The sequence below is a fragment of the Lingula anatina genome, chromosome 10, assembly GCF_051362555.1.
Source record: "Lingula anatina isolate TDL-2025a chromosome 10, LinAna3.0, whole genome shotgun sequence".
Lineage (NCBI taxonomy): Eukaryota > Metazoa > Brachiopoda > Lingulata > Lingulida > Lingulidae > Lingula > Lingula anatina.
In genome coordinates this window covers 2,261,144-2,275,913 of record NC_141776.1, presented here as the reverse complement: position 1 = coordinate 2,275,913, position 14,770 = coordinate 2,261,144, and the positions used below count along the sequence as shown (strand labels likewise).

Sequence of the window (14,770 nt, the reverse complement as noted above, 5' to 3'; positions counted from 1 at the left end):
CACAAATTTGGAAACAACATCGGAATAAATACAATTTCATTCAATCATATGTGAGATTAAACTATTTGAATTAGCTTTATAAAACTTATAACATCAAGCTTGCACAAACCCAGACCCCCCTCTCCCCCCCCCCCCCCCCCCCCCCCGATATATATATAGAAACCATATACACGCAAATTGACAATTAATATTTACAGAGAGAATAGGTCTATGTACAAAACATTAATTGCATTAGGCAAAGGAAATATTGCTGAATAAAAACGAATCAAGGTTGATATGCGTTTACTTCTTTACTGTATCCATGGGCGAATACTTTCCCTCGTTTTTTTTTTTTTTTTTTTTTTCTTCTTCTTCTTCGGGAGCTAGCACGTGACGTCATGATTGCCTTATCTCCGGAAACGCTATGCATCTTTCAAAGACAAGAAAAGTGCTTAATTATTTTATCCATCGTTCAATTACTTTAGTTACGCCAATGACTCTACTGTGATTGGGTTTTAGGCACAGATGAATAGAATGGTTAGTGGTTATAATCATTGTCCAAACTGGACATACCAAATGCTATCTATCTGAAAATCACTTGTGCATGACAGCAACGAGTATCAAACTTTATCTTTTCGGTGATAGAAAAGCCAAATTATGTAGAAGTCACTGACATGCACGCAAACCCAAAATCATTACTATTTACAGCTCTTTTTAGGATTTACGAACATTTTTCTTGTCAAAACAGAATCTTTTTGTCGTATACAAGCAACTGTATTATGGGCGACGAGAGTTCGTCTGCGTTTGTGATGATCTTCCACTTTTCCTCCAGTTCCCCGACGTCCGCACGCCCCATCGTCTGCTGTTGTAGTGTCTTACATTTTGCGGGACTCGGCCGCGGTATTGTCTTGCACGTGACGTGCGCCATGACAGTCGTCTGTCACCACGGTAAAACGGCCGTCTGTCACTATTAGGATCTCGTGTTATTTGAAAGCTAGGCTTTGAATCAAATTTTCTCTGAGCATTGGAAGACGAATTTCGTCCAGTGTCCATTCCGCTCCCTTCATCATCGTCTTCGTCAGGTGCGCCATCTTGTTTGTTGTTGTTCGTCTTTTTCAGGCCTCGTACGATGTCTTCATCGTCTGTCGGAAAGTCGGACAACAAAACTTGCGGTAACTGATTCCCTCCAACAACATCCTTCTTTCCTGTAAATAAACGTATCAGACCATGAGTAATAATAATAAAAATGTCATCTTTTCTCTTCATTGAGATAGGCCTACTTATGCCTTTTTTAAATAGGCCTATATTTTCCTATGTTAAATATTTTTACTTTCCGTTTCCTTTTTAAATGTATAGCTTCAGGTGGACTTAATGAATTTAACCTAATTACTGGAGACCGCTCGCCCACTCCAACCAAACCCACAAACCTCGTTAGGCCACACTTTTTTAATTTTATGGATGACATCCTGCGCGCGCACCGATTTTCTTCCGTTCTCCAAAAAAAAAAAAAAAAAAAATCCCCCCCCCCCCCGGCCCCCCCGCCCCCCCCCCCCCCCCCCCCCCCCCAAGGAAGTTGGTTGTCGCAAACGTCGTTATTGAATTTGCCGGAAAATGCAATCGGCAATCCTCGGCTAATTCCGCAAGCTCCATGCTGTCATTCTCGACTGCGGAGACATCCGAGTAGTTCCGAGTGCGGAAAATGAGCTTTCTGCGCATGCGTATTATCACCACGTGGAAATATGGCCGCTTTGCCGTCAAATTCATTTCTAGCATTAATTTTAAAATACACGACAATTAAAGTCATAAAGAGAACGGGGGCCGTCGTTTTGGATTGGTTTGCCATTGATATTGGACATGGAGATATCACCTTTATACAATTATACGAAAGGCTGGCCGCGGCCAGCGATCATCACCCGGAAAATTTCAGTGACATTCTGTCCAAAGCAGCACATAGGCTTACCAGGTTTTTTTTTTGTAGCGAAAAAAGGGTCGACAAGAGCGTCGTGGTATTTGGTGGACTGAAGGTCGGACAGGCCACCCGATAGTTGGCTGCTACGTGTGAGTCGAAGTAGACAAAATGGCATCGACCGAAATAACCTTTTTTAGATTTGGTAGTAGGAAGCATAGGCCTATCTTTGCTTCATTTTTTAACAATTCTGTGAAGTGTTCACAATTCTTAAATTTTCTGAGAGTACAAATAAAGACACGCTGTTTATTTGATATTTGTTTTATTGATTGCTATACCAACAGAATGCATGAAATAACCTTAAATAGATTTGGTAATATGCAGCATATAGGGCCTATAGGCCTATATTCATGACTTTTTACCTTTCTACGAAGTAGTCCCTATTCACAATGCTTTAATATTTTGAGAGCATGGATAAAGACATGTTGTTAGTTTGATACGTGTTTCTGTGGTAAATTAGTGTTTCCAGCTGTGTACTGAAAACATAACTTTTCTTAAGCAGTTTTTTTTTTTTTTTTTGGACTGTTTTTTTTTTTTTCGCCCGCTCGCACCGATTTTGGGGTCCCCAGAGGATGTCATCCATAAAAATAAAAAAGTGTGGCCTTATTTTCAATAGATGACGAGAGCACTGCACACAATTTAAAGGGATAATAACTTTTCGTTTCGGCCAAAAAATTAATTTTCCTGGAGTAAACAACAATTTTCCCATACTTGCCAATGGTTAATGAATCAATTTTTACATTCAAAGTTAGTCCCTGGTTTTTTCTAAAAAGTTTGTTTTTTTGTTAAAATCTCTTAAGAGATTTTAACACAGCATAGCCATCAATGGAGGTCACTTGGTCTAAGGACAAGCTCAGATATCAGAAAAAATAGTTATACCTGCCGTTTTTGTGGTAAAACAGAATATATTATATTTCTGTGAGTTATTCACAATGTTTTTATTGCAAAATATAAATCTCATACGAAGAGCTATTATCCCTTTAATAATAATAATATCAGTAATAACAACAATTATTTATTTATTCATTTATAATATACAATATACAATAAAATCTACTAAAATTTATTATACCAATACTACGGTCTTTACAAACTATTAATAATAGATTAAATGTCAGAATAGGCTTACCCATAAGCGTCATAGATTTCTCCATAGATCCCATCTCATTACTGGACATACAGGTGTATTTGCCTTGGTGGTGGGGACCAAAGTTTTTTATATCTATTCTCGAGTTGACGTAGTTTGGGCGATAGGATGGAGTGTAAGTCTGAAGGAGAACAAGAGGTAGGCGGTCAATTAAATAAATAAATAAATAAATAAATAAAGTGACATTCACTTGTTGTGGGTCTTTTTCCATTTCCGTTACATATCTGTGTGTATTTCTTGTTGCGATACTTCAAACTTACCCATTACGGTAAATGTGAGGTAATGTCAGCTGTTTTTTTTTTTTTTTTTTTTTTTCTCATTTCATAAAAAATTCTTTCAAATATTTGTAGTCAAACGGCAATTTAGATTCTACGTGTTCTATATTGGAATGATATACTGTCCCCCGCAAACTGGCATCTGCCAATACTTCCAGTGTTCCCCGGTTTCTCTTGAAAGCTGACAAGTTTAAATTGGTGACTTAAAAGACTTAAAACTGTTTAAAAAGATGGATGTGTCATGTCGCAGAAGTGCGGTAGGTCGTGAATGACTACGACCTGTAATAAATTTGTGTCGGACCCTTTCCCCTTTCTGCTACTTGTAATATACAGAAGGAACGTCAAATATATTTGTATTAAAAAACAGAGGTCATAAATTGGGTTTGACAGTTAGGGGAGACTTAAGCATCTTTTCAAGTAGCGATTTGATTATTTGGAGACCAAAATGTTGCCTTGCTATAATTGATTTCTGTTCTCTAGTGTAAAAAGATCAATAAAATTCAAAATATTTGCAGTTGACCGTAGATGAAAGTTCACCCATAATCATTGACTGTAATTGTAAAGTATATTGCGAGAAATTTAGGCTGCATCCCGTTTTCTTTTTTCTTTTCTTTAAATCCATTTATTTGTTTATTTGCAATGGGGCCTTTGCCAAGATGTTTTTGACTACCCCTTACATTTATTAAAAAGGGGTCTCATAATTTACCTAGATGACTGTAGAGTATGTGTTAATAACTGAAGAGGCTATCTGTACATTCAAGTTCTAATCCAGTGTGATTAACCGCCCTTTGCTCGTGACCCTGTCAGGTCGCACGCCGGCTTATCTTGACACGTGACAGATTTACGACCTTATCCTCCTATTTTAGAAAATAACCAAGATGCCAGTTTCGATTTCCTTAATATCTCTTAAAAAGAGGAGTCACCTTTTAAACGATATTTCAATTTACATGACAAATTTACGGGCACCACCCACGTTTAACAACTTTTAAGAGATGTCACTTTAAATAATTTAGAGAGTCACTCCAAATGTTTGTGAACGTGAGTACAGTCATTCGTTCTATGAAAAAATTGGACATACGCGCACCGCATGGGTGTTACCAAGGCGTTCATAAAACACTAGGATCTTGTACAGACTTTGGAAAGTCTTATAAAATGAATAGTTTGGTCAATAGTTTTGACAGGGAATTAAAAGCTGTCCGTAGGAACGGCAGACGTTGAATTACACTGAATAGTCCGATTACGTTTTTTGAGTAGTATTTAGAAGGTTCAGATATAAGATGTAAAGAACAGCGGATAAAAAGTGCCCGTTCAGAGAAAGTGTGTGTGTGTGTGTGTGTGTGTGTGTGTGTGTGTGTGTGTGTGAAAGGGAGAGAGACTGGAAGGAGGAGAGAGAGAGAGATGCCAAAGAAAATTATTTAAAAACCGTACAAATTCAAACTGACAATAAGTGCACTATGTACCAGTGAAAAACTGCAGCAAATATCAAAGAAAGCTGCAAGAAAGAAAGAAAGAAAGAACGCCAAAACAAAAAAGAGGGAGAAAAAACCCACCCCCACAAAGATTCCCATACTTCACACAAGGAAAAGGGTTATTCACCAATGTTATTCTGACATGCTTAAACGCCCGTGAAGCCGTCACAACGATTATTTTATACGTCTGACACCCGTCAAGTTTCAGAATAACCATAGATTACAAAAAAAGGACTCCCATTACTTTATTGCGCGCTCTCCGCTGTGAGCGAGTATTATATCGTAATTCTCCTTTATGCATTGTGATTAGCATCAGAGGAGCAGAGGTGGCTTTAATGAGGCGCGAAAATCGCGATATTCGATCTTTCTGTCTCCGTCTTTTTGGTCAACAGGCAACAATTTTGTCACGATGTTAACAATATGGGACGCTCGCAAGAATGTTCACACAAGAACCATCTAAGAATAGCAAAGTTTGACACGAGGCACAATCTCGAAAATGCCCATTTTAAAATGTGCCATAAATCGACATTTTTGTGCGTTTATACGTTTAAATATTTTAGTGATATTCATCAATTTTGCCGTTTTTAGAGTTTTGCACCGCACAACAGTTTCAAAACAGTCGGTCTTGGACAGAACTAAGGCAACTTGAAGTCAGCTTCTTCCTGTCTAACTTACCATGATACAGTTGATAAATATATCACCGGTATAGGCGTCTGTGCGACATTAGTAACATAAGTCTTTTGATCGGCGACGTATTTATGATAATGCAACATATATACACCTAGGTTTATCATTGCAAACGTTTTTTAACTGTTACAAAAAGTGCAAACAAAGAGGTTTCAAATGACGGGGAGCTGTCTTTTCCGTATAGAAATTCACGTGAAATTTTGAAAGACGATTTCATCGGGTTGCTTATTTGTGTCGCGCTTCCGTGTCTAGACTACTCCAGCCTGTCGACATTTCCTCGTATCTCTCTCTCCTTTCGTCTCTCTCTCTCTCTCTCTCTCTCTCTGTGTGTGTGTGTGTGTGTGTGTGCGTGTATGTGTGTGTGTGTTGAGATCCCCCCCTCTCTTTCAATATGTATACCATAACACCCTCAGATTAGATATTTTGGTTTGTAGAGGATACTTTAATCTTTATTAACTTTTGGTGCAATGGACCGACTTATAGGGAGACAAATGAAGAGAGAGAGGGGGAGGGGGAGAGGGAGAGAGGGGGAGAGGGAATGGGAGAGAGGGGGAGGGGGAGAGGGAGAGAGGGGGAGAGGGCAGGGGGAGTGATGGACACATACAGACGGACGGACAGACAGACAGATAGATTCAACTCACAAATATGGAAAGTTCGTATGTCTCCCTAACGGGCTTCCCGTCCTTATACCAGGTGAGTTTTGGCTTAGGGATACCCGCCGTCTCACAGCGTAACATAACCGCCTCTCCGAAACCAGGCTTGGGCGTCCATGAGCTGAGGAAATGCCGGATGTTGAAACCCTGGAGGTAACTGTGCAAATACCAGGGGAGATCTGGAATAAATAAATAAATAAATAAATAAATAAATAAACAATACCAAAACACTGAGTTATTTACGGTAATTACTCATTAATTTCAAATGCCACACTTTTGAAAATTTACTGAGCTCTAAACGATACTATATCGCATTGGCCAGCTATTTACGCTACAAAATACAAAAACATTTGCATTTTGATAATAATAATGATAATATGAAATCAGTCATACACGCACGCACGCACACACACACACACACACACACAAACACACACACACACACACACACACCCTACCTCTGACCGTGACTGTAAAATGCTTGCGTTCGATTGGTTCCACAAAGTTCTCCACGTGACACGTGAAAGTGCCCGTATCTCGTGGGTTGAGGTTTTCCAGCGTGAGTGTATCCCCCTGAACACAACAGGAAAATAATTATTCAGAAATACGGGAAGAATGAAATAAAATAAATGTCATAAAAATAAACAGGATGCCTATACGGACCAGAACAGGAATGACCTGTCTTCGGGATAATGTTCACTTTGCTCTCCTTGCTCCCAGACAACCTCCGTTGACTTTCTCCGTCACAAAAAGGATTGATAAATAATCACCTAAATAAACATCCCATTACCGCAATATAACAACGTCAGAACGCGGCGACAAGGTAGAAGTCACGTGGTCCCAACGCTATGTTTCACTGAGCATGTGGTAACCAGTGATCACTCCCCTCAATGACCTTGGTAGGTCAGTGACCTTAACGGGTCAATGACCTCGGTAGGTCAGTGACCTTGACGTGTCAATGTCCTTGATACCTGTAGGTCACTGTTCCTCTGTACAATTCAAAATATACATTGTAAAACAGAAAGAGGGAACTCATTTTAGCTACAACGATTTCGGTATAGTTTCCCCTGGTTAAATTCCGCATTTTCCTTATTTGATTGTTGTAACGCAATCCGGCTGAGAGTTACTCTCCCGTATAATGGTGTTTCAATACTCTAGCAATTCTTGCGTAAGATGAAACAAACAAAGCTGTCTAAGGAATGCAATAAACGGTTGGTAAAGAGATAGAGAAGAGCGTCTACATACGATTATCTATAACCTGTACCCTCTTATTTATTTAGAGTTTACATCGATTATCATGCTAGTCTTCAGTGGCTGGTTCTGTCACTAAGGGTTGTTTCTACTTAACTTTGACTGCTTGCCCTATTCATTGCATCTCTCTCTCCCCCACCCACACCTCTCTCTCCTCTTTCTCTCTCGTTAAGTCAGTCGCAACTATTGGTGTGTGATAACTATTTTTCTAGAAAAAGAAATCCTATGTTGTCCCTATATTCGTACAGGCCTCCAATCAAAAATTTTCCGTTTGATCAGGCCAAATGTTCTGAAATGCAGCGCACAACAAAAATCTAAGGAATTCTTTACATGCTGTAATAAGGACATGTACTTCGCGAATTCTAATCAGTCCCTACGCGGAAAAAACAAATGTTTTCCTTTTGACTAAACCTGTAAGATCACAGACTTTTGAAACTGCAATGAAGGAAAAGATTTGCCACTTGTTTTTGATTTAAGGCAAAAGCTGTATCACAAGGATTAAACATGCTTCCAGTGTTTCTAATAACTTTCTGCTTGTACTGCACTGGTACATTTTGCTTCTTTTGCGGTGTTGCAGTTTTCATTATGTGTTTCTTTTTAGTGAGCTGTGTTGTTTGTTGTATTAATTATGTTGATAATTTGATCATATAATTAAATTTAGTTGATTATTAATCTAATTCATCTATCTAATATTTGCTGTCGTTGTCATTTTTTTACTGTTTACTTTATTTGATTTTGAAGACATATCGTTCTCGAACTTCAGGTTACAGACGTCATTTTCAGCCTAACGAAGCCCTCCTTCAAATGCAAAGAACATAATCTAATTCCAGTGGATCTTTGGCAAAGTACACGTGGCTATACTTTGGAATGAACATTCGTCAGGGAAAAACGCAGTCCACCTTTTGTCTTAATTAGCTCGGTTTCTCATACATCACAACAAGTAACATTTGCTTTTTTACTTTCACACTTGAATTTTTGGAGGTTCCAGAATGTTTCTGAAACTGAACATTGGCGACTTCTGGTTCTCATTCATCAAATACATAGAAGAGATGTTTACTTTTTTCTCTGTCAGGTTTTCCTTAAATGCTTACAGAGTTTCTAGAATTCCTCTTGTCTTAAAGCGAGTTTCCTCATTAGAGAATTGGTGTGTAACCGCGTGGAAAATGTTGGCATACGCGATCGGGAATTTGCCGCTTGTTTGGACATACCAGTGTTTTAGTTTATCAACCAAACAAGTAATAAAAGTCGTGCATCCGTGAAAAATTGGGGAAATATGTGCACGTGTACAATGTTGCCAAATACCATTGAAACGGGAGAGCGAGAGTGGCAAGGAGAGAATTGTACCATTCAAACACACGTATTCCCGTTCTATTCCAAATTCCACTGTTGTTCAACCTCTGTGGCAATTATTAAGGATCCAAACAAATAGACTGAACACTGTTTGTCATAGTTTAATCGAAATACTTGTAAATATATAAACAGGTTATTGAATTTTCTCATTGTTGTTTTAATTCTGGCATCAATGACATCAATTTGGACAATATTGAAATGAACATGAAATTAAAACCATGGTAGATCCAGGGGGCACAGTGGGTCTCCTGTCCTCCTTCTCGACTTTTCCTTCTCTCCCCCCCCCCCAACCCATTTCCACCACCCAAAAAAAAAATCCCATAAGGCAAGCAAGACAATTTAAAGCACAAGGAATTCTCAACCCTGTGCGCTAGATACATTAAAATTTTCCTCGTCTACGAATAAAGTTATATAGGCCTACTTTGCTCCCCACGTTCGGACCCACCCTGTCAACACACACCCTCAACAAAATAAAAAATCCTGGATCCGCCATTGTGAAGAAAACCCTTTACATCGTGTAATAAATCACTCACAAACTTCTCCTGTCTCCCATCAGAGAACTTGTAAGGCGTGCCGTCCTTCAGTCTACCAGTCCAGTACACCAGGGGGCGCGGGTACCCGGTGGCACGGCAGTACATCGTCAGGTTTGACCCCGCGTTGACCTTGTTTTCTGCGGGACTGCGATCGACCTGGATCTGTGTTGCTGCGTTGTTGATATAAAAAATGATAAGTTGAAAGTTCTCCAACGAATCGAAAGCTCAAATTTACCTGATGTCGTAAATCTCATTCAACCTAGTGTAAATTTTAAGTGACACATTTGGATTTTGCTGTAATTGACCTTACACATGACGTTTCGAATACAGAAACAGTGACGTAACAGCGGCAAAACAGTGACGACACATATGTAACCCATTAATTATGACGTCACACAAAAACTACACAGTAACCCATGACGCTTCAAGAAATGCTTCCCGTTACCTGTGACGTTAAGAAAGATGTACCGATGCTTCAGTCTTCTCTGGCTTAGGCTACAGCGATACTTGGCGACGTCCTTTTGGTTAACCTTCTTGATGATCAAGATGGAGAAAGCCGAGTGTGGAAGGGTTAAGACCTTGTAGCGTTTGTCGAAAGCCAAGACGCTGCTGCCTCGCGCGATAAGACTGGCGGGATCCCCAGCACTTCGTGGCTCTCGTACCCAGTCCACCTGAAAGTAGAAAGATATAGATGAATATGTACATGTACCAATTAAAAAATCGTAAGACCCATGGTTTAATGGAGTAAGTGAGTTAGAAACGAACAAGTTAACAGATGAATTTTTTGGAAGGGATTAAACTTACAAATTAATCAAAACCACGGTATTGATTTATGAGGCTATAATGAAATGGATCAACTTGCTACATCACCTATTGGGGAGAAATGTCATGCTTTACAAAGTTTACTGCATGGGTAATGAATTGGTTTGAAAAACTTGAAAGAAACTTGACATAACATTTACTCAAAAGGAAATGAAGTACTCCCTTAACAAATTACATGGACGTCCTGAACAATTCCCCTTTTCTTATCGCATGTACCTCGAGCCGATTGTATTTCTTTTGATTGTAATGTCAGAAATTATAATGAGAATGAAGTTAATGAGGCAAAGCCACGGCATCATTTCAAAACTGACAATCTCCAATGTTCTGATAAAAGTCAATGACCTCACGTCGGAACTTAGTTTTCTTTCTTTCGTAATGTCCTTAAGGTTGAAGGTACGGTACACGAGGTAACCTTTGTGGTATCGGATGTTTATAGATCAACATAGACGTACAGTGTTTGTTGTTAGTTTTTGATTAGCAGTTGTTGTTGTTTGTTGACACTGAAAAAACTACTGGAGGTGGTTAAAAGAAAATCTCATTTTCATGTTTATTTACAATAATGATATCAGTAATAATAATAATAGTGATAATGATAATGCTAATGATAAAATTAATAATACTGATGAGGATGAAAATATCCTTTTGATTTAAATAAATAAATAGATAAATCAATAAATAGAAATTTTTAAGGTGGCATTGTACCTATAGTCAATCTAAAGGTACATGTAACCCGGCTGTGTCTTCCACGAACACATTTGTCAAAACACCTCAAGTTTGAGCGTGAAATTCAATATCACAAACGATAACATGTTAATAGGTTGAAGTACGTGTTGTTTCACTTAAAGCCCATGCTACAAGTAGGGAAACCTAGAGAACGGACACGCGTTCCTTGCGGTTACAAATGCGTTAAATAAACTTAGGTAATTAAACTAATATTTAGCTTTACCAATCCCTCCTTGGCGTTGTTTACCAAAATTAACTTACTTTAGAAAGTTAATTATGGGATGTTTTAAAACCATTTTTCGGGAATCGAAAATAACCTGGTCTGTTTTGACAACAAAAAAGCACACATATTGAGAAAGAAGATAAGTGCGTTGACATTGAGGTATAATGAAACGTAACATTTTTAACAATATGTTCCGAAAACTAAAGTCGTTGATTTAGGTAAATTATATTTTGAAAAGAAAATTGTCATTTGAAGTCTCGCTTGCGTCAATAATTGTCTGTAAACTTATGTGCCCAAAGCAAGAATAAAAAAATCAGAAGCGAATTTTAATTAAAACTCATCGGACCAAGGATTTTTAAAGAAAATAAGTGAGATGTGAATTCACGTGCGTGTCAGCGTTTCTGAACGTGCGTAAGCCTGTATATGTTCACATACACAAGCGCATCTGGGTTAAATTCTTCACGTGCAAGCGTAAATCTAGAAATCTGCGTGTCCATCCATGTGCGCATGCCGGAAAAGGCGCGTTCAGACTAGCACTCGATCATAACCGAAATCGGTTCAACTCGCACAATCGAGTTGTTAGATTACAGAGTCTGCCAACGATCCGATGTTCAATTCCTCATCTTTGTAAAATTTCCAGTGCAAAAAAGGTCTGGTTTGGACGCAAAGATTTTCCTTCTGAACCCTCACCTGCCCGTTTTTGTACATTCTGTGGACGCCTGGAAAGCTACAGTGGAGGACAGCGGTATCTCCAAGGGCTACGGTCTCCGTCTGCGACACGAAATCAACTCCAACTGAAAATAAAACAAAATATGACAAAAAAAATAATAATAATTAGTACACATCCGCTAATTTTATACGCAGGCCAGTGTGATAACCCGATAAAATGACTGCTAACTTTCACTCAGACGTGAGAAAGACTATAAAGGGTAAGTGTTTTTTTTTTATACGGGAATATGTACGCAAGCGTTACACTCCATACATTCTACTTCTTTTAAGCATATTCAAACAACAGCATAAATTCAGGGAAATCACCCTAGTATTCCTAACACGTGTTCTGTCTCTCTCTCTCTCTCTCTCTCTCTCACACACACATACACACACACACACACACACACACACACACACTTAAACACATGCGCGCAAACGATCCAGAAATAGTAGTTTAAAATGACAAGGTGACCAATTTTGTGCGAACACAGTAGCTAGTTAGTTGTCACAGACTCAGAAATTCAGCGACCTTGGACTGACTTATAGCCCACCCTGTCTTTTTACAGCACTAGTCGTGAAAGGTTTTCGTTATACCCACTAAGTAAAAATATTTCAGGTGGGGCATTCAGTCAAATCTCAAACCCTTGTCTTTCTTCTTGTTGAATGAAAACATTAATAATTTCAACCGCTCCACGAATGCTGCGTTATTTATGATAAATTCTATGGAGAAAGAAACTAGTTTTACCAAACAGTAGTTCTTTCAGAGAAGAGAGTCGTAAAGTATTCCACGCGCAGTGTGGTGGCTTATTTATGGTAAAAATTAACTAAAAAAGAAAACGTACAAATATATCATAAGTGACGTAATGCCAGTCAAGATTGCGTGTTCTTCGTGATCAGCTTTTAATGAAAAGAAAAAGAAAACTTGCCAAATATTTCTTAATGGTTTACAAATATTTGCCGGAGTATTGTCATTAGTAGGCAATTTCAGACAGGAACAAAGCGTGGTTTGTGTAAGCGCGTGCCGTGTGTCTCGTTTAAGAAAAATTTGTAACTTTACCGTGTGAAGGTTGTTGTATTTTTTCTTCTCATACATGATGTAATTCAAGTAGTCGTGTTGACAATAATACACTGCGACAGTCGTCATTTCGTATATGCAGATACGATCAAACCCCCCAATGGGACGAAGTTCAACGAGGTTGTTGTGCAAAATTGTACAGAGAACTGACGAAATGTGACAATAAACTTTATCAATACTCTCTCTCTCTCTCTCTCTCTCACACACACACACACACACACACACACACACATTCACGTGCATTTACAGACTAACACACACGCACACACACACACACAGAGAGAGAGAGAGAGAGAGAGAGAGCGAGAGAGAGAGAGAGAGAATGCATAAAGTATTTGACCAGAAGCCTCGAATAGTTGTTTACTAAGAGAAAACAACTCTTACGGATAAAAAATGACAGCTTGCCACTTAATGTAACAAGCTTGGCAGGTATTAAACGTGAGATGGAATCCCGAACACGAGGTCACAACCAAGGGCCCGAGCGTGAAGAGATGTACCTTGAAACCGTATCCACTCGCCAAACACTCACAGATGCGGTTACCCTTTATTTCAGCGCGAATCTTCCCTTCAGGGTTCTAAACACAACATATTTTACTCTTTCACCTTCCTACTCTTATTTCTCCGACATGTTTCACCTTAACCAAATCCCCGCAGTATCAGATGAAGTTCGACGAGGTGTTTGAAAAATAGAGCTCAGGAATTTAAAATATTTAATCCAATAAGACTGAAATTAAACTTTTTTGAACGGCTCGTGTCGTTGCGCGGTTTTAGCGCATCCTACCCCCCAATGCCGGATTATCCCCCTCGCTAAATCCATTGTGGCGGGAAGATGCGATACTGACAAATGTCATACCTGCGCGCGACACGAGGCCTCGAGGGCTGTTGCCAAGGGCAACAAAGACACGGCTAATAATCTGCAAGTCCTTTCTCAGCATGCACTAAATGATACGCAGAAGGGGTCCAATTAATTCTGCAGTAACTTGTCTATCAAACACCATCAACGTCTCAAAAAGTTGCAATTATTATCAGGAATCACATGACATCTAATCTAAGAGGAAACGTGATTTTTCTAGATAAAGACCCAGCGCTGTTGAAACGCTATCATGCTGCTTGCTAAAATCGACTCGCTGTCATTATTTGGTATTTGATCTTTGATCTCATCAGCGCTTCTTTCTCAACGGGGGTTTTGACGGGTGCCAATATGATCCTCAAAAACCGCGCTATCTAATAACCCTATGTCAATGGACATAAGGACCCATTTAAAAAAGAAACATCGTGTTTTTTATGATTAAAGTGCACTTTTATCCATTCGCCCAGGCAATATGAAATATGTACTGGCATCTAAATTCCCCTTGGCATGCGCTTATACGATGTCTGAACCGTATGATTTGTTCACGCACAGAGGTTTTCTTCAAGTGAGATACCATCAGGACTTTTGTCGAAATCGACTCTTTAATTTGCCATTATTATTTGCTATTACAACAGCCAAGCAGCAGGGTATTACAAAATTCCATTGTTGTTTTAAAATGTACTTCATGTTACGTATTGTGTATCTGATCCAAGTTTTCTTTGAAAAAATGCCATCACGTTCAACCGTAAAATGTACCCTTTTCTTCCATTGTGATTTCCCTATAAATGCAATGGGCGTCTACAAAATAACCTTGTGATCTTCATAAATATGTGCGTTTTGAAAATAAAATTCAGCGCAATCTAACGGTAGATCTCTCCTTCCTGAAACGGGATGTAGGCATTAAAAAGTTATGCTTTACTTGCAGTAATGCTTATGCGTCTAAAATGATTTGTTTGTGTATGATATGGGTGGAAAGGCTTCCCAATTGTTGAACATGTGACAGAGGCTTTGTATTTGTTAAGTCGGCTAAAGTTGGCTAAAGTTGGCTAAAGCCCC

At 39.0% G+C, this 14,770-nt stretch overlaps 1 protein-coding gene across 1 annotated transcript in view; it reads right to left on the bottom strand.

Moving 5' to 3' along the window:
• Window positions 1-281: 281 nt before the first annotated feature.
• Window positions 282-14,770, bottom strand: part of LOC106172498 (limbic system-associated membrane protein) — a 31,658-nt gene continuing 17,169 nt past the window's right edge. Inside the window, exons 3-9 of the mRNA XM_086997656.1 lie at window positions 11,769-11,872; window positions 9,756-9,981; window positions 9,311-9,480; window positions 6,635-6,749; window positions 6,165-6,355; window positions 3,075-3,213; window positions 282-1,184 (exon numbers count right to left, since the gene is read on the bottom strand). Coding sequence (XP_086853782.1) covers window positions 757-1,184; window positions 3,075-3,213; window positions 6,165-6,355; window positions 6,635-6,749; window positions 9,311-9,480; window positions 9,756-9,981; window positions 11,769-11,872 — 1,373 coding nt within the window. The 3' untranslated portion in view covers window positions 282-756. The remainder of the gene's footprint in view (window positions 1,185-3,074; window positions 3,214-6,164; window positions 6,356-6,634; window positions 6,750-9,310; window positions 9,481-9,755; window positions 9,982-11,768; window positions 11,873-14,770) is intronic.